The sequence below is a fragment of the Echeneis naucrates genome, chromosome 7 (assembly GCF_900963305.1).
Source record: "Echeneis naucrates chromosome 7, fEcheNa1.1, whole genome shotgun sequence".
Classification (NCBI taxonomy): Eukaryota; Metazoa; Chordata; class Actinopteri; order Carangiformes; family Echeneidae; genus Echeneis; species Echeneis naucrates.
This window is the reverse complement of record NC_042517.1, coordinates 5,969,638-5,989,962: the sequence shown is the minus strand read 5'-3', so window position 1 is coordinate 5,989,962 and position 20,325 is coordinate 5,969,638. Positions and strand designations below refer to the sequence as shown.

General features: G+C 40.3%; 1 protein-coding gene across 5 annotated transcripts; it reads left to right on the top strand.

The window, feature by feature from the left end:
• Positions 1-1,095: 1,095 nt before the first annotated feature.
• On the top strand, positions 1,096-19,402 carry LOC115046158 (Ral GTPase activating protein non-catalytic subunit beta). Of its 5 annotated transcripts, none has more exons than XM_029506343.1 (32): positions 1,096-1,232; positions 2,156-2,376; positions 3,484-3,686; positions 3,880-4,046; positions 4,167-4,353; positions 4,624-4,755; positions 5,075-5,253; positions 5,856-5,924; positions 6,303-6,454; positions 6,683-6,923; positions 8,412-8,613; positions 8,769-8,936; positions 9,118-9,232; positions 9,594-9,741; positions 9,863-9,927; positions 10,038-10,182; positions 11,146-11,267; positions 12,007-12,189; positions 12,296-12,444; positions 12,703-12,890; positions 13,069-13,172; positions 13,297-13,452; positions 13,642-13,704; positions 14,141-14,350; positions 14,825-14,983; positions 15,119-15,287; positions 15,399-15,521; positions 15,629-15,765; positions 15,856-15,964; positions 16,208-16,286; positions 16,856-17,004; positions 17,187-19,402. In XM_029506343.1, exons 2-32 carry the CDS (start codon positions 2,200-2,202, stop codon positions 17,378-17,380), a joined length of 4,644 nt encoding a protein of 1,547 aa, XP_029362203.1. In that variant the 5' UTR covers positions 1,096-1,232; positions 2,156-2,199; the 3' UTR covers positions 17,381-19,402. The 5 variants fall into 5 exon arrangements, with proteins under 5 accessions (XP_029362203.1, XP_029362202.1, XP_029362201.1 ...); XM_029506342.1 differs by having other exon boundaries at positions 11,137-11,267; positions 13,300-13,452; XM_029506341.1 differs by having other exon boundaries at positions 11,137-11,267.
• The last annotated feature ends 923 nt before the right edge of the window (positions 19,403-20,325 follow it).

Genomic DNA, 20,325 nt, shown 5'->3' with positions numbered 1-20,325 from the left:
CAAGGCTTCCCCCTACAGAAAAAAGCAACTTGTCGTGTCACTAACTGTGTTAAGTCAGTTATCATTTTTTTGAAAACCCCTGGTGATGAATTCATCAATCATATATTAATCACAGATAATTCAGGCGGAAATTCAATTTCAAGAAGTTAAGTTTAATCAGTAGTTCCCAATACTGGGTTGAATGCAGGTGCTTGTAAATTTTCTTAAATTTCACTGTCTTGTGTAATGAAGACCATTTAAACCAGCAGGAGTGGGAAACACGCTTCATCCTATTGATGAACCGCTGTCAATTCAGTATTGTCCAAAAAAGAAACCTTTATTTTTAATTGGTAACATTACACAGAATATCCTTACACTGCACAAAACAGTAAAGGGATTAATACCTGAACCATCCAACATGTACGCAGGTGACCACATGGCCTATGTTAGCCATCCTTAATAACGCTGAAAATAGATGTGCATAAAATTTTGTCAAATAAAATGAGTCCCATAATCCCTGCCTGTACTGTTTCAATGCTGTGCCCCACATGACTGCCCTTCAGCTCAATGAAAGGCCATCAACACATCCGAGACAAAGTTGTGAGTTTCTGAAATGTACTCTTTATTCTTGTCGTGATGTTTTTTCAGGATACTATCGAGCACAATTTGACTCCACGTCCTACTACAAAAAAAAAAAAAAAAAAAAAATAGACATGGTTCGCAGTTAAACTTAGTGTGACATAAATGTGGACATTCTGCTAAACTTTAATGAGAGAACAAGATGTGAGGGGTCAGTGCTGGTTGTTACATCCCACAGAGAAATTGTGGAAGTTTCTTTTATACCTTTATTTCACTGAAGCACAACAGTCCAGTGCAAAAGCTTCCGCTCTGAGGTTTCAAAATATTACTGATTATAAATGATCAATTATTGTTACAATGTAAAAGAACAAAGAAACTTTTATTCGGTGTTTTTATTAATTATTTTTTATCATTTTATTTGTGACAAATGGGCTGTCATCGTGTTACAGAGGTTGCACCGACGGGAGGAACCTGAAGGCATCATTGTAATTGCTATAGCAAACAGTGAGGGGCGTCAGTCCGGAGCCGCGCTTCCCGTTAGCCCGTCAAACTGCAATAGCCGAGCCTTGACATTGCGAAGATGGAGGCTGTAATGGTCTAGAGCAGGATACACAACACGGGACAAAACAGACAGTTTAGGAGCCCTGTTATGACAACATTTCCACTCCGTCCAGGTAAATGCAAACCGGCCTGCTTGTTCATCTCGCAAACGTCGGCGCCTCTCCGAAGTTACGCAGCTAGCACAAATCTGCAGCTAATGTCAGCGAAGGGGCTAGCGCAGCCAACGGCGGCTAAGCTAGCTAGCTTACCGACGAACTGCAACGTAGTTTTTTGGGATAACCGGAGACTTAGCACACAAAAGCACCGTGTTTTGTTTTGTTTTGTTTTTCTTCTCAACGATCGCTCGCTGTCTAATTCGAGGAGACGGTCTTGTAACGAAGGGGCCGGGTCGGCAGTCAACTCCAGCTAATGCCATCAGCGAGAATACGATGTTTTGATGTCAGTGCTAGCTAACGTTAGCAGGCGAGCCGTTTCCTGGTTGTGGCTCCTCTGTTTGTTGCCTACCGACGTTTAGGAATTAACAGGACGGTGTGTTTAACTCTTTGACTCAGTTTTAGCTTAAATGGCACCAGCTGTTAACGTGATATGTAACGCATGCCTTCTTAGTTTTTGGTTTCTCTGGCAGGAGAGGACTCAATGTTGGTGTTAACATTTGGATTCCGGGCTGCTCTCTGCTTGGTCGCTGTATAACTATGCAGCAATGGTCAGGACAACAGTCTCCTAAAGCGGTTTCACAAGTTGAGCTCGTTGTTTTGTTTAGTTTTTTTTTTTTTTTTTTTTGCTATGAATGCATTGCATTAAATGACTAATGTTTGGATTTTCTTTTTCTCACGAAACGATCACACACATGATTAGTATGAACAAGCCAAACAAGTGAAAGCTGAAATGCACTGAGAGACTTGTGTATGTTTTTCCCCTCAACCACTGCTGCAGCTTTGACAGGAGCTGTACTGGTTCAGGACTTTCATTTGTTCACAGTTTTAATTTGTCATGCTCAATGCTCTGGCTGTGTGTGTGTATGTGTGTATGTGTGCAGGTGGAGGCAGGAGGTGTGAGTAGAGTGCAGTAGACATTGGCAGCATGTACTCCGAGTGGCGCTCGCTGCAGCTGGTGGTGCAGAGCGATCAGGGCCACCTCAGTGTGCTGCACACTTACCCCACCACCGTGGGCACCGAGGTGGCAAATGCTGTGGTCAAACCCCTGGGTACAGCAGTAAGCCCGGTCGCCACAGAGAACATCCTCAAGACTGACAAGGAGGTTAGAAAGTCTACCTGTCTGCTGTATGCAATATGCAATATTTGGCAATTTCAGTGTAATGACTTTGTAACCTGCCAAGGTGCAAGAGAGAGTGTTAGCTAATGCAACTATAGTGCCTGAATGTTCAGACCTTTGTCTTTTTTCCAATTTGCCATGTTCTAGCCTAACACTAAAATAGCTTTTAGTTCGTCACATAACGACAAAGCAACAATAGATTTTTAAATGTCACATTCTTTAAACCAATAAAACTGGGATACTGGGTCCTGTGGTATGGCACTTGAAAATTAGCTCAAGTCCCTTCTATTTATTTTAATCCTCTTTAAGTTGTTGCTTGTTTCTTTCACCTGACAATGTATCTCAACAAAAGCCAAGCCTTCCACCATGTGAGGTGGAAAGAAATGCTTGAAAAGCTTAGAAATGAAATCGTGTCTGCACAGACCCTAACCCAGACCTGCAGAAGGTTACACAAAACTCTTCAACTGAACTGAAGAGTGGCCTGTCTAACTATTTAATGGAAGTAGTTTGGTCACTGGCTGAGTTGCAGAAATCCCTCGTGGAGAGAGGAGAAGCATCCAGAAGGAAGCTATCACTGTAGTGCTCTACCAATCAGTGTTCTATGTGGTCAGTCTCTCTTTGATGCAAAAACATTAAAGTGTCTGAAAAAAGCCCTGAGACTAGTAAACAAGATAGATACATGATAGAACCAAGATTGTAATGTGCTTTTGATTCCAGAGTTGACTGTGGTTTCACTTGCCAATAACATAAAATGAATTGAAATGAATAAATGAAAGGAAATTATGTGAGGGGACACAAAATATTTCAACAATTATGTTCAAGTACAACGTTAAGGCTGCCATTGCTATAAGACATTGGGTTGGATATGCTTAACTCATAGTTGCTCACTTGACATCATGCACACTTAGATAAAATGTACAGTATAACATCAACACAACAGAACTTGCAGAATATAACCAAATTGAAACACTGACATTTTATGCAGAGAGGTCTAGGACTCCATGGCGGCAAAATACTACATGGTGTAATGCTACATAATAATATTAGCTTACAAGATTAACACAAATTAATGAGAATGGTTTGACTGTCTAGGTAAAGTGGACCATGGAAGTTTTGTGCTATGGCCTCACCCTCCCCCTAGAAGGGGACACTGTCAAGCTGTGTGTAGATGTGTACACAGACTGGATGATGGCCCTGGTTTCACCCAGGGTCTCAATGCCTCAGCCTGTGATTAAGGAGCCGAATATGTATGTCCAAACCATCCTCAAACATCTTTACAACGTCTTTGTACCAAGGTATGACAGAAATATTGACACATGAGACTTTTCTATATATACTTGGTGTATATTTGTATGCCTATTTTGTACACCATGTCTGCCTTATCCTTCACAAATCTCTGCCTATCTTGCCTGCATATTACATACCCTCTCTCTCTCTCTAAATTCTTTACTTATCCCCTCAATTCAAACACTCTGTTTCTGTCTCCAGGCCTGAACAACACAGTCTGAACCATATCAGGCTTTGCCAGCAGGTTCTGACTGCAGTCCAAAAACTGGCACGAGAGTCTGTTTCCATGGTTAGGGAAACCTGGGAGGTGTTGCTCCTCTTCCTGCTTCGCATTAATGACACATTGCTTGCTCCACCCACAGTTGGAGGTAAGCCACTAGTTCTCCTCTTAAACCTCTCTTAATGTATTCCCTAAGTTGTTAGTGATAATTACTTTTACAAGTTTACTAATTGACTACCGACAATAACAGTTTCCCCCATTTTTCCAGTTGGAGTTGCAGAGAAACTGGCAGAGAAACTCATGGCTGTGTTGTTTGAGGTGTGGCTGCTGGCATGTGCCCGCTGTTTTCCCACACCACCTTACTGGAAGACTGCAAGAGAGATGCTGGCCAACTGGAGACATCACCCTCCTGTTGTAGAGCAGTGGAGCAGAGTGGCCTGCGCCCTGACTTCCAGGTTAGACAGGGATTCGTTTAACATTGTGTGGTTATAGATTCAGCATTTGGTTTGTCTAACCTCTGCTTTGCCTCCACAGAGAGGAGAAACAAACCAAACTTTTAACAGAATTGTAGAAGTAATGTGTCAAATATAGGCAGGCAGGAATAATGTGTTTCCTTTCCATGATTAGGACAAAGAAAATTAAAGTTTTCTGTTTTGGTTTTTTTTTTTTTTTTTTTTTTTTATTCTTTAGAGTAACATTTCTCTGTGTTTCTGTCTGTTGTCCAGACTGTTGCGCTTCACCCACGGACCATCCTTCCCACCTTTTAAAGTCCCTGATGAGGATGCCAACTTGATTCCTTTAGAGATGGACAATGACTGTGTAGCACAGACGTGGTACCGCTTTTTACACATGCTCAGGTGCATGATTCCTTCAAAGTCATACATTATTTTTGGTTCCTCAATCTGTTGGTCTAATCCAGTCTGATCCATGTAGTAGCACTACAGGCATAACTGTAAGTCATTCCTGCTCATAGATGGTTTCTTCTCACTTTTTTCCTGTGCCATAATGTAAAGGCATCTGGTCAGAATCATTACAATCTCATCCCAGTTGGAGACATAGATGAATATAGAGCTGTTTCTATCCAGATCAGATTTGCGATATATCCAAAAAAAGTTTTGGCAGTGGCTGTAATGATTTTGTTTAATGCTGAAATTAGCTCTCTTTTTTTGTCTGCAGCAACCCAGTGGATCTGAGCAACCCTGCAATAGTGAGCACCACTCCAAAGTTTCAGGAGCAGTTTCTTAACTCCAGTGGCATCCCTCATGAAATGGTGCTGCATCCATGTTTGAAGCAGCTGCCCCAGATATTCTTCAGGGCTATGAGGGGTGTCAGCTGCCTAGTAGACGCCTTCTTGGGTAAGTCGGAGACCATTCAATTTAAATGTTCAAAAAGATAACAAAAAGCAGATTTAAGAATGAAACAGCAACTCACAACAAGGGTTCCCCATCTGTGCCACATGTGTGTTGTACGTTTTAGCCAATCTACTGCAAATCGTGTCAACATGGCATGATTTATTCCTACCTTTTGGGCATCCGTTAATGCTCATTTGTATAAAAATGACATTTATGTAGCACGGGATGAGTATGTTAAGACTCTGTCCTGCAAAACATTCTGAACAGATGTTGTTTTGATAAAAATAAAGGCAGATGTAAATTGCTCTCTACCTCAAGCAATTGTCAAGTTCCAACAAGTAACCTTTTATAGTGGCTTGAAATCTGTGGATACTAATGGCTGCTGGAAGGTAGAAAATATACCACACAAAGGGTATGCAGAAAGGTAAAGTTCATGTGGGAATTGAGGAAAAAGGGTACTCGTAAGTTCTTGTAACTGCTGTTACTCCTTTCAAGTTGTTGTACAGGCAATGCTCCTGAGGGATTTCAGTCAATAATAACTGTTTACACCATTGAATAGAAAATTGTCCATGTGTATAGTGTGTGCTTTTCTCTTTACACTGTAGGTATCTCTGTTGAAAAGAGAGATGTACGGGAGAGGGTGTTCACTTTTTGCCCAGTGCTGCTCTCTCATGGTACAGACATCAGCTGATACGTCTAATAATGAGATGGGCATATAATGGTTTATTTATTGGTGTCAGTGACATAACAACTGCAATTAGTTTTGCTCTTGCAGAATATGTCCCAGATATTCAGACTAAACTACAAGATCATCACCAAAGGGTCTCCTGTGGGCATAAAAAGTCAATCAAGATGGACGGACATCAATTGCTGTTGATTTTTATCTAACCATTGTCTTGCATGTCTACAAATGAGTAATGTCTCTGATCAGCTCACAGACTCTCCACCTGATTTTCTACTATCTATCATAACATTATAAATTGGAAAGATAATTAAATTCACTGAAAGCATGCTGTCACCATTGGAAAATTCAAAGACCTCTCTGTCCACAGGTATATCAAGACCCAGAGCTGACAGTGCCCCGCCCACCCCGGTTAATAGGTTGAGCATGTCTCCGCCTCCCTCCATCGCCAATACCACACCGCCTCACAGCCGCAAGCAACGACATACAGTGGTCACCAAAACCACAAGCAAGAGTTCGACTGTAAGTCAATTAAAACAACATGTAATGACTCATAGCTAGAAGATTTTTTTTTTGTGTGTGTGTGTTTATTTCTGCATGTACTATACAGTTAATCTGCAGACCGACCAGAGCTAATACTTTAGTCAAGAGTTTATCTTTTCGATTAATGTTTTGTATATGATCCGTGTCACTGATCTTGGTGTCAACACTCAAATTGTGCATCTTCCGCTTTACTTTCCTACCCCGCAGGGCAGCAGTAGTCAACCAACCAAAGCATCCCAGCAGCAGCAGCAGCAGCAGCAGCAGACTTCGTCCTCCCCGACCCTGCTTGCAAGCCCCAACCAGAGCAGTTGGGAATCTCGGCCCCTGCCAGCCCCTGCACGGCCAAAGGTCAACAGCATCCTTAACCTATTTGGCCAGTGGCTTTTTGACGCTGCTCTGGTGCACTGTAAGCTCCACAGCGGCCTCAGTCGAGACCCAAGCATGACCGGTAAGCAGTGAGATGATGGCTGTAATGTTTCCATTAATGCATGGTCAGGTGCGTGTTCTGTTGCTCTTCTTTAGTATGTGTTTTTGTGGAGTTACGTGTTTTTGGTCTGTTTGTTATTTTTTCTTGTATGTCGTTGGAATATCCTCTCCTTTTTTCACCATTTTCTCTGAAACTTCTTTGTGCTTTTCTGTGTGTGGAGGGCTTGGTTAGAAGTGGCCTGGTATGAAATTTCCATCTGATTCTAATTCATTTACATCTACCAACTATTTATACATGGCTAATACTGCATAGGGGACTACATATAGACTCATTTTTATTGTTAAAATTGCTAGAGGAGTCAATGATTACACGTCGAGTATTTTGTATTTGAAAACAAATTTGGCTTTTCATTGGCTCTCCGTTTATTTTTCTCTTTCTGGTCTAGTGTCCTGCACGTGTCTACCATGTCTGATTAATGTTAAACAGTTGCAATGGGTCAAAAGTCATGTATTGAGGAGAACAAAAAAAACAATTCATGCCTGATATGAATTGATCCCAAAATATTGGATCTGCTTTGATTTTGTCTCTCTCCACTATTTCTGTTATCTTGCAGCCTCTTTTATCCAAATTCTCCTTTCTTATAAATCTTGTAAGTAGGAATGGCAGCTTTTTTTCCTCACTTGATTTGCGTTTCTTGACAAATCTTCCTGCTTTTTAGTTAAGTTCCTCATGATCATTGCCAATATCACCATTATTTTTTGTTCCCACTCCTTGTCACATATAAAAGTTCACCAGCGTTCTCTCTGCGTTTCTCCAAAGGTGATGGAATGGGTTTCACCAACTGACCACTTGTCTCAATCATAACGTTGCCAGTTTGTGACGCCACCCTGTTATTAAGTCCTCATTTTCTTTTGCTTGGGTCTCACTAATCCTTATTATTTAGTTTCAGACCCCCCTTCAAGTTCAGCATTACTGTTATGTTTCTTGTAATTACAATTTTTTTTTCTTCTTCTTTTATTTTCTTTTCTTTTTTTTTTTTTTTGGTTTGTTTACTGGAGTTTTAATTTTTATTGGTTTGGTGCCTCAATGCATGAAGTGAATGTTCTTTACCTGGAGTGACAGTCATATAATTGCAGCAGTGAGGGAGCTGACACAGGGATTTTGTTAAGTGGTCTTGCAGAGAATGACATTTTATTGCCAGAACACTACACTTGGTCATTCTTTGTGTGAGTAATAGGTAGAATTTCTATGGCAAAGTCTTTGTGTCAGAGTTCCCCATACTGAATGCTTTTCAAGGATGTGTGTTTGCAGTTTTTGAAGCCTTTGTTTTATATTTTTGTAATAGTGATTAAATGTCTGCTTTGTGGTGGTTTTGTTTTTCCTGTTTACTTTTTGTTGTTCTGTGCATAGAGTGGATCTGTTTGCCTGTTTCTCATACATGCATGACTGCGAATGACCACATTACAATTTAGTGTCCTTTCATTCTCTTTCTCCTCCTGCTCTCTACAGCAATAGCCACTCAAGTAGGTCTTGAGCTGAGAAGGAAGGGATCTCAAATGTCCACTGATTCCATGGTGTCTAATCCCATGTTTGATGCCAACGAGTTCCCTGAGAGCTATGAGGCAGGACGTGCTGAAGCCTGTGGGACTCTCTGCCGTATCTTCTGTAGCAAGAAAACTGGAGAAGATATTCTACCTGTTTACCTGTCCAGGTAATATAGACACCTTCTTTATTTTGTTAATCATGTCACTTCAATTCAGACATTGAAAGCAGCGTAACTGTTGACCTGCAGTTTTGCTGACAGCTATTGTACAAGTCTATCAAGTAGAAAAGCAAATACATTGTTCCTTGTGTCTCTTTGTGCAGGTTCTACATGGTCCTGATTCAAGGCCTCCAGATCTCTGATTTCATCTGTCGACCAGTCCTGGCTTCAATTATTCTCAACTCCTCCTCTCTCTTCTGTACTGACCTGAAGGGCATCAATGTGGTAGTGCCCTACTTCATAGCTGCCTTGGAGACTATTGTGCCAGACAGGTTAGACAAGTAGTATCTTGCACAATTTTTGTATTTCTTAGTGGAATATTTGTCTTAATGTTGTAGATAATATATGTATTAATGATTTTTATGCTGATTTAATACTGTATGATGTTAGTCAGTTTTCCCCTTCCAGGACAAGTTTGAGAATATTGTCTGTGAAATATTTTTCATCTCCCAGGGAGCTATCCAAGTTCAAAATGTATGTAAATCCTACTGACTTGAGAAGAGCCTCCATCAATATCCTGCTGGCCATGTTACCATTGCCGCATCACTTTGGTAACATCAAATCAGAGGTACCAGCTTTGGTATTTCCCTTTCAGCTCATAAGTCCTTGCCTTCTTCTGTCATTTTACTGATTTCATACCTGACGTATTATTGCAGAATTTAAAAGGTTAGGAATAATGTTTTTATTCTTGGAACGTCATTTATCCTTTTTCCCTAAGCATAGGATTGCCATTAGTTTCCTCTGAATAGATTGCTAATATTCCAGGTGTTCACTGACATTTTAGCCTTTTAAAGGCATCAGGGTGCATCTCATTCCATCATTACATTTTAAACAAAGGCTTTAAATGTTTGCATAACAATCCCTAGAAAGTTTATGTTTGGTCATTATCAGATAAACCATTTTAACTATGTTGACATTGTGTGCCATAGGTTCTGTTAGAGGGCAAGTTCAATGAGGAGGATGGCTGGCCTCATGACCAGCCCGTGTCTTTTCTGTCCCTGAGACTACGTCTTGTCAACGTCTTGATAGGAGCGCTGCAGACTGAGACTGACCCGACGAACACACAGCTCATCCTGGGTATCTACTGGCTCCTTTATATCCTGTTTTTCCATGTAATTTTATATTATATGATGTCTTTATATTGTTCTTTGCATTGTTTTATTGTTAATACCCCACCCCCACCTCCAAATTCCATCAGGTGCAATGCTTAATATTGTTCAAGACTCAGCATTATTGGAGTCCATAGGTGCACAGACAGAAACAGTAAGGATCAGATCACTGCTGCTTCCTATTGTTAAATAATTTACATTATATGATACTAACAGCTGTAAAATGCACTGGCCCTGATGATTGCTTTGTTTTTGTGGTGACAGGGCAGCATAGATGGGAGTCACATGACAGCAAGGAGTCAAAGTCACAGCCGTACAAACAGTGGTATTAGTTTCACCAGTGGGGGCAGCACAGAGGCTACCAGCCCAGACTCTGAGCGTCCGGCCCAGGCCTTGCTTCGAGACTATGGTAAGATAGATACCACACACATAGCCTACTAATATCTTTCTGCTTGATGAATCAGCATTGCCTTTGGTGAGATCATGTGTCACAGACTTGCTGGAGTATTATTTCAAGTGATCAGTGCATATATGCAACTTACTATATTAACATGCGTTCTTTACAGCTTATGCTTTTATAGGTAACGCAATGTTATTTTTGCTGGCTGTGCTATTAAACACAATTTTAGCACTGTGACACATCCTCTGACAAATGGACATATCCAGCGCATTCAGCAGGCATCCTGTGGGACAGGATGGTTCAGTAGTGTTGTATGGATCCGGACTGGACAAAAACAAGACTTAAGAGTAGACAGGAGACCATTTTTTGATAAACTGTAACCAGTTGAGCACAATTTGGGTTGTTTTGTTCATCATTAATTTAGATACTCATAGGAAGGGAAATCGACGTGCCCAGGGTGTACCCCGCCCTCGCCCAATGTGAGCAGGGATTGGCTCCAGCATCCCTGCGACCTGGAAATGGATAAGCGGTAGAAGATGAATGAAAGGGAAAGGAAATCCATGACATATTGTCCACAGTATGTCATGGCTATATGAAGGGTTATTGTAATTTTGTTTATTATACACCAGGATTTTTTTTTACTGTCAGGGATTTTGAACAGAATGACTTGTCATTTTAATGATTTAATTAGTGTTGAGCAACAATATCCTTTTACTAGATTTTTTAAAAGGTAGACATCATGCATCCCTGTTCTTCAGCAGTTTTTTAATATACTCCTTTGTCTTGCTAAATTCCGCTCAACATGGTTTTCTGCTCTGATTTCAAACTACTAATACATATTTTCAATATCTAAAATGGGTATCAAGGGTTAGGGGGTTCTGTTAGTGTGTGTATTTGCTGGCTGAATTCTGCTTTGCTCTATTCTTTGCGGTGTTTGGTATTTCGGGGTGTTATATGGTCTAGCTCTTCCAGATACGGCAGCAGGCCTGTTGGTGCGCAGCATCCACCTGGTCACTCAGAGGCTCAACTCTCAATGGCGGCAAGACATGAGCATTTCCCTGGCTGCCCTGGAGCTGCTGGCTGGACTTGCTAAGGTAAAGCTAGCACCACAGAGACTTACTGCAACAATCCACACCTGTGAAGAACAGGCCAGGACAAAGGGAGACTACTGTATGCCATGCTGACCCCATTTTCAACCAGCATTTGGAAATAGGAATTTTGCTTCAAGACAAAGACTAAATAAATGAAATAAAATAAAGCCTTGAAATTATCTAACTGTAAAGTAACTTTCAAAAGGTGTATGAACTTTCACTAAACCATTGGTTCCTCCCAAAGGACATACTTTAGAATCAAAGATAGCGAAACTAGTGGTGCATGCGAGTGGCTCAGGTCAACATCATTAGTTGAAAATCTTTAAAGTTCATCACAGGGGGATTGCCTTCACTAGGTAAAAGCGCCAAAGAGTAACAAAGGAAATCCGTTTTTGTACAGAAACACCACTTTCAATTCCCTGTCACGGCTACACAGTTGTTGGTTTTGTTTTTTGTATTTTTTACGCCATGAGCTGTGACCTGTTCAAAAAATAAAGTGACTTTGGTGAAAGGCAATAATTCACTTTAATATGTCAATATTTGGAACTCAATACCATACAAATAAAAAAATGCTTAGAAGCTGGAAGAGAAGAGAACTAAAAGGGACATTGAGGTTTAAAAAAACAAAACATAACTTGAGCTAATTTCACTAATATTATAAAATATTATGTCTTGGAATGAAGATTTTTTTTTAATCAAATGTACCAAATGTTTTTCCTCTTTTGGTATATGTCTTAATCAGGTGAAGGTGGGAGTAGACTCTGCAGATCGTAAGCGTGCTGTAAGCTCTATCTGTGGTTACATTGTGTACCAGTGTAGCCGTCCAGCTCCACTTCAGTCCCGAGATCTGCATTCTATGATTGTAGCTGCTTTCCAGTTTCTGTGTGTGTGGCTCACAGAACACCCTGACATGCTGGATGAGAAGGTACATTTAAAAACTGCATTCAAACTTCCTCTCAGATAGGTTGTGTGATTGGAGGGTTAGTGCGTTGGTGTTTTATTAAAGTAGACTGTTCTTATTGTTTTATCAGGATTGCCTGGTAGAGGTGCTGGAGATTGTGGAACTAGGAATCTCTGGTAGCAAGTCGCGACAGGAACAGGAAATTCGACATAAAGGAGAGAAGGAGCACAACCCAGCGTCAATGAGGGTGAAGGATGCTGCTGAAGCCACTTTGTCATGGTGAGAATCTCTATCTAAAATAAATCATATACAGTTATTTGATGTATTTACTTGACATTTGTCATATTACTTTATAGCTGGAATTAAAATTCTGCTTGATCACAGAAATCACTAAATTGTCTGTTGCTCTTGTTTCTGCTGTGACCTAGTTTCCCAGCTTTTCTGTTGAAGTTCCACACATGCAACTTTTGGAAATTGAAACACACACCCATTGACCCAATTTCATATTTGTTCTTTCGTTTCTGTGGTGTTCCCCAGTATCATGCAGGTGCTCGGGGCCTTCCCTTCCCCAAGCGGGCCCTCCTCCACCTGCAGCCTACTGAATGAAGACACTTTGATTCGCTATGCCAGACTCAGTGCCACAGGAGCCAGCAACTTCCGTTACTTTGTCCTGGATAACTCGGTGATCCTCGCCATGCTGGAGCATCCCCTTGGCAACGAGCAGAGTCAGTAACTTTTCATCCATGCTCTGATCTGTAATACAGCTGGTATATTTGGGCACAGAGGAAATGAAGTCTTTCTCCAGTTCAGTTTTAATTGTAAATTGTAAGCTTCATCACATGCCAAAAATCAAGCACTGGCAAATTAAAATGAATAACTAGTATGAAGTCTGTATCCTCACAGACCCCAGTCCATCAGTGACAGTTTTGATCAGAGGCACAGCTGGCAGACATGCATGGACCATGCAGCTCTTCCACCAACCGAGAGGAGCTCGAGCCAATCAGAAGGTGAGATCACACTGTAGTTTACTGGGTAATAAAAGGCAATCATGCAACACCAAATACTGTAAATCTGTGATGCTCTGGTTCACTGATACCATATCTCCAGATTTGTCTCTTTCTCTCTCCACAGCAGGTGTTTGTTCCTGAGGGCCGCCCAATGCCCAACAATGATGTGGGGATCAGGTACAACGTCAAGCAGAGGCCTTTTCCTGAAGAGGTGGATAAGATTCCTCTCGTCAAAGCTGATGTTAGTATTCCTGACCTGGATGACATTGTCAGCAAGGAGGTAAGTGAAATGCTTTGAAATCCTTTTCTTGATATAATATCCCAGTGATGACTAATCATACACAAATTAATATAACACATACTTTAATATAAATTAAATATAAATTAAACCAAGATTTCATATTATAATGGCTAATGTAGAGGCAGAAATTGAAGTAATAAATCACATTATGTTATTATACATACTCAGGTGTGTTGCTTGGGCTGGCAGGATGATTCACAAGCAACAAATGCACTGAGTAATTACCCACACGTGAGTTGGTGTAGAGATAAAATTTCACTTGGGTGAAATAGGTCCAATCATCTGGTTTGGTGACAAACTCTTGACGATTATTTTCTGTTTTCTCAATCTAATGTAGTACTTAGGAAGTAATTACTGAATAATTGGTTACTCTTCCACAGTGATAAAATTTGCATCAGAAGCATTACAAAGAGGATTTTTTAAAGTCCTGTTGTACTGGGGTGGATTAACGTGTATGTGTTCATCTGACAAAATGGTGACTTCTCTGTTAAAATCTTTGGTAATGTCTTAAAGCACAGCTGCACATCTGTGACTATTTTCATTACTCTACAAGGTAACACCTTTGTATTTGGACTGTGGGTCTTTTTTGGGTTAAACACTCAATATGTACCCAAGACATTCATCAAGCACAGTCTTTAAAAAGGTCCCATCCCTGTCTTCTTCTCAGCTGGAAGTTCAGCATGACAAGCTTCGTATACTGATGACCAAGCAGATAGAGTATGAGAACACCTTGGAGCGACACAGTGAAGAGATGTGGAAATCCACGCCTTTTCCTGACCCACAGACAGACTGCAAACCCCCTCCACCCTCCCAGGAGTTCCAAACAGCACGCCTCTTCCTCTCCCACTTTGGCTTTCTGTCTCTGGAGGCCCTCAAGGTCAATAAACATCATATTATGCCATATCAATATCAAATATAGTGCAAAAGCCTTGCAACCACCTAAAGTTTAATTTAATTGGTGTTTTTGCAAGTTTTGCAAACTTCTCTGTGAATGTGTGAAACTTTTGCTGTTTTTTTGAAAGGGGTTTCATGAAACATTAACTGTATTAACATAAAGGTGCGGTCACCTGGCATCTTTGGGATAAGAAGAGTAATACAATTTATTCAAATGAGATGTTGCAGTAATGATTACACCCAAAAACAAATTCTGTTCAATATAATTTTTTGTATGTCTGACTGGACTCTGTTGGGGAATTCATGTTAACTGGAATTTTATCACGTTGTACTCTGAAGACATTTATTGGGATGTATTTTTTCACCATGATCTGGAATCATTTTATTAGAAAACCTCCAAATGTTGCCTTTGTCTTTGTTACTGACCAATTTAAAAACTGTATAAATACGTTGATAGGAACCCAACAACAGTCGTCTACCTCCTCATCTGATTGGCCTGGAGTCATCCTTCCCAGGGTTTTTTGATGACATCAGCTACCTGGACCTGCTTCCTTGCCGACCGTTTGACACTGTTTTCATTTTCTACGTGAGAGCTGGACAGAAAAGTAGCCATGAGGTGAAGGAGTAGAGGCGTTTTGAGTGTAGCGACACACAACAGATTTTCTGCAAAATAATCCAGTATGTGAAGAGTTGCATGTTTTGCTTAATTCCAACTACTCTGTGCTCTGAATTTAACTTCAAAATGGATCAGATCCTGAGGAATGTTGAGTCATCCTCCAGTGTCCAGCCCCACTTTTTGGAGTTCCTGGTCTCTTTAGGGTGGCCTGTGGACGTGGGACACCACCCCGGATGGACAGGACATCTAGATACCAGCTGGTCCCTCAACTCTTGCTCCGATACCAATGATATTCCACAAACAGGTAAGGTACTAAAATAACTAACTCTCTGAATAAGAGCCGAAGAGGATTTCATCTACTTTTAGGGTGTTTGAAATGAAAAATTTAATGTATAACTCTTTCTTTGTACTGTAGAAGAAGCAGCTACTCCTGAGGACACCGGTGGTTCTTTGTTTAATGGAGAGAAGAAAGTTTTGTACTATGCTGATGCTCTGACAGAGATTGCCTTTGTTGTTCCATCTCTCATTGAAAATTCTGGTTAGTTTTCATTATTTTGAATATGAATTCATACTTATTATATGCAGACAACTCAGTGAGGGAATCAGGACTAACAGCATTTCTATTTGCTCTTTGTCATCTCACAGAGGAGTCATCAGTGCACAGTGACTCCACAGTGGAGGCAGACAGCAACACAGACATCATGCCTAGTTTACTTAAGCAACCCAATCTCACACTGGAGCTGTTCCCCAACCATTCTGAAAACTTGGAGTCAGCCAAGAAGGTAACGTCTTGTTTTGTGAGAGGATCTGGCCAATTTCTCATCTTTTTTTTAATCAAGTTGAAAACGTACTGTGTATTTTCATCTCTCTAGTTGAGTCCTTTGGTGAAGACAAAGAGGTCATCGACTGGAAAGTCTTTTCCACCCCTGGGTCCAGAAACGAAGGTGTTTGTGGTCTGGGTGGAGCGCTTTGATGATATTGGTAGGGACATGCTCTTGATACCTTGAACCTCCCAACCTCCATCTTATAATTGGAGGCTCTTAACCTTGAGGGGAGCTATATTATAAATTATTTGTTTTCCAAACGTTTCTCTTGAGTAAGTTTCAAAATATTGCTATTAAGTTCTCAACCTCTGTAGCCATAAAATGTGACTGTTAAAAGTTGTTTCTTTGTAATGTGACCAATGGATTTAGGCACATAAACGTGATTGTTTCTGTGTTATAGAAAACTTTCCATTGTCTGATCTCTTGGCGGAAACCAGCACAGGTTTGGAAGCAAGCATGAGCAACAGCACTTCCTGCAGGTATTCACAAGTTTACGCTCTGTTGTCAGTACAAAGTTACACAGTTCGAGTAGTTCTGCAAAAGAGCGTGCACTTTGACAGTCAATGTATAAATTCAGAGTGCAAAACAGGAAGTACAGCTTGCAGTTTATGCAAAAGCAAGAAAAAAAAAAGGAACTTCCACAGAGCTCTAGCGACATGGTATTAGTGACACTTCTGAAGTTTGTCAGAAAGTTCACCTGACGTATATATCTGATCTTTGAACCTTTTCCACACCACTGAATTAGTCCTTTGTCTCATAGCAAATATTTTCTGTTTTGTTCTGATTTGTGGAGGCTCGTTTCACTGCTGCTGAGTACTGCCCACACTATGACAGCAGCTGCAAATTTTTTCATTTTAACTTATTCAAACCCAAGTTTTTGTGTCATAATATTGCAGTGCCTCTCCTTAAACATATAACTCCCGCAGGGAATAAATTACAGTTTGAATCCTACAGTCTCATGTTGCCCGTTTTAATGCATTCAGATTTTGTACAAATCACTTACTGTGCCATCTTTTTCTTTTCGTCTTTCTGATCATTCCTGCTACAGGTCGGGGTTACTAGAGAAGGATGTTCCTCTGATCTTCATCCACCCTCTGAAGACGGGACTCTTCAGGATCCGGCTACACGGAGCTGTGGGCAAATTTGGCATGGTGATTCCTCTGGTTGACGGCATGGTGGTCAGTCGCAGAGCTCTAGGTAATGGCTCATGTTGTTGCTCTGACGTGACTTGTCCTCTCCTACCAACTACACTTGCTTCTTTCCTTGTCAGAGAGCTCTTAATGCATCACAGTGAACATACCGCAGTGTTTTTGCTATCTGTACATGTTTCATGTACAAGAAGAAACATGTGAGTCTAAATGTTTGCATCCTTCTTCCAGGGTTTCTCGTGCGTCAAACAGTCATCAATGTGTGTAGACGGAAGCGTCTGGAAAGTGACTCGTACAACCCACCTCATGTGAGGCGGAAGCAGAAAATAACCGAAATTGTCCAGCGTTACCGTAACAAGCAACTGGAACCTGAGTTTTACACCTCGCTCTTCCATGAAGTGGGGGAGGGGAAACCTCACCTCTAATACCCCTGTCCTGTCCTAACACTGGCTCACAAACGCGCACATCACACACATGCTTTTTACCACTCACACATCATTTACAATTGTGCAGACACAGACACAGACACATACACACACACAGACACACACACACAGAATCTTTATATTTATACTGTACTATTTTGTTATTTATATGAATACATATATCAACACTGTCTGCCTTTGACCTCTCAGAGTCAAGTGTCAAAAAACCATGCCAAGGTGGAAAAGCTCCATTTCTCTGTCCTGGCCACTGAACAATTGAAAGGCTGAAGTTCAGCAGTATCTCTACTCAGCTAGATTCATGCTTTGCGGCAAAATAATTTCTGCTTGTCAAACTGCAATACAATAGGTACACTGTTGGTCTTTTCTGAACGTGTCCTTTAAACCCCAGATCTGTGTTTGTTTTAATCAAAAGATTAGCTCAACGAGGATTTAACCAATAAGATTTGTGGTTGGATTTTTCCCAAGACGGTAAGCGTCATCCAGTGTTTTGTAGTAAGCATTGCCACTTCAAGGCAGGCAGCCTCAATACAACCAAGAAATAATGAAAAGCATTAACCCAAAATCAAATTTTTATCTAATCTAATTTAGAAAACTGCTAAAGTCTTCCTAGTGCAAATACACATTTGGCCATCCACCAGCTGACTGAGCACATTAGTTTTGCTGTTTATTGTTATTTTAATATTTTGGATGAACATTGGTTGATTTTTAGGACTTCTATGTTGTATTACTGTATGTTGATGCCATTTTTGGCACCTGCACTGTCTGCCAGTTTAAAAGTCATCCCATCTCACAATAGCCCCTGCACTCTCTGTGTGTGTGTGTGTTTTTGTTTGTTTATGGGAGTGTGTGGGAGGGCGTGTGTGTGCAGTCTAATGCATGCTTACTCAACTAGTCAAAGCATTGACACGACAAGGAGTCATAGTGACCCCTAAAACCTATAGACAGCATTTAAAGATAATTTTGTCGCTTTAACGAAATATGACGCTCAAATTCAGTTTAGAAAATATCAGTTATCTGTTTTAGTTTACTGATAATGAGAGCAGTTGCAGAGCTCCTGGAGTTTGCACTTGAATGCTGGGACAATATGAAATGACCACAAAGACATTTAGATTTTGAAGTCTCTGCCAAAACCAAACAGCACAGTTAAAGTGTTTTGCTCATTCAAACAAATCTATGTGATAGATTTAAAGGCCAAAATGCTTAATGTAATTAATATCATCACATGACCTACATTTTGGCCGATCAGTGCTGTTATTATTTTTTTCTTTCTAAATCCAAAAAGAAAACGTTATATTTAGTTTGGATTACAGAAATACCCAGTTTTGCCTTATTAACTTTTTTTAGTAAATTTTATTTGCTTCATAATTTGCTTCAGTTTTGTTTACTCACTGTACTTTGGTTTTTATTCAATCCCGCTCACTGTCTGCCTGTAACAATGTGAATTTATTTATCACAGAGATGGAACAGGGCAAACACCTCTTTGTTATATTGGAAAGTCTTAATGCACTGAGCACATTTTATGTTTATTTTCTATTCCCTGTGGTTACCTTACATGTCTTTTGTACCTTTTGTGCATTTTGAAAGAAAACCCTGCTGAAGGAAGAGTTTTATCATGTGAAATATGAATGAAGATGAATTGTTGGCGAGTTTTTAACCTATCATGTCTAATTGCGTGACTCACTTTTTATGACGGTGCTTTATGCACATGCCTTTTTTGGAAGGAAATAGTACATTAAATATGCTTCAAAGAAACTACACACAATCAGTCATACATTGTATTCTATGTTACTCCTCTGATGTTTGATCATATTTAAGGACTTGCCATGTACAGAAGCGGAGGATAATATGTAAATATGTGATTGTGTAAGGCATTGACAAGTTGTGTGTTGCATTCATCTAAGATGGTGAAAAAAGTTATGTATGTATGCAATTATGTGTGGGAGGATCACAATGGGTATTGAATGTAACATGCATCAATTAAAACTATTATTGACCTTTTAATTTCTCATTCCTAATATTTGACTTTTTGCTCACATGATTTCTCTGAGAAATAAAATCATGTTTTTTGTTTAGTTTTTAATATTTAATGAATAGGGTTTTTTTTTTTTTTTTGAAGAATCAGCCGAGGCTGTGGATTTAGATATTGCTTAGTTTAGAGCCAGAAATGATTTTATAATAATATGCAGACCCTTCAGTTATTCTGTCATTAACATTTGTACCAAATCAGGGAGAGGGTATCCTGCAGGGTTAAGATTTTGGCACTTTGTAGTGTTGCTTGATGAAACAGATAACACTTGGCCTGTAACAGTGGCTCTGCTTTTAGGCCTCGAGGACGCAATAAATATTTAGATCAGTTTATATGGAAGAGTTAATCTTGTGTTCGCCTTTCTTCGTGGATGTGACCAAAGAAAGACGACCAGAAGCAGCTCTACGTTTGGACTGGTGGAAGTTGAAAAGTGACCGTTTGATTTTTGTTTGCAGAGCAGCAGAAGAACTATCAGGATCCTGATGTTGAAGAAGGCCAGGACGGAACCAGGTAGGAGTCACGTCAGTAAGATGCCTGCATCAGTCCGCGTCTCCATCCACCAGGGGGCGCCCTCCTCTTTGAGTTACCACACGGACCCGGCTGTGAAAGGTGGGGCCTGAAATATAACCCACTTCATTCAGCCTTAGAAATACTTTACATTGGGTAAACACTTTACAGATTGTGACACTTGTGGAAAACTTACCATTCAAATTGTCGGTGTATTTTCGAAATGTTATTTTAGTTAATCTGTCGTGTTTTTCTCTTACCTGTTGAAGAAAGAAATTTTGTTCATGCTTTGTGTCTTTTTGGTTTAATATTACTTTTATTTAGAAGCACATATTTGCCAAAAGACTGGCTGCCTTTATTTTATTCTTTTTCCTCTTGACAGTCTTGAACT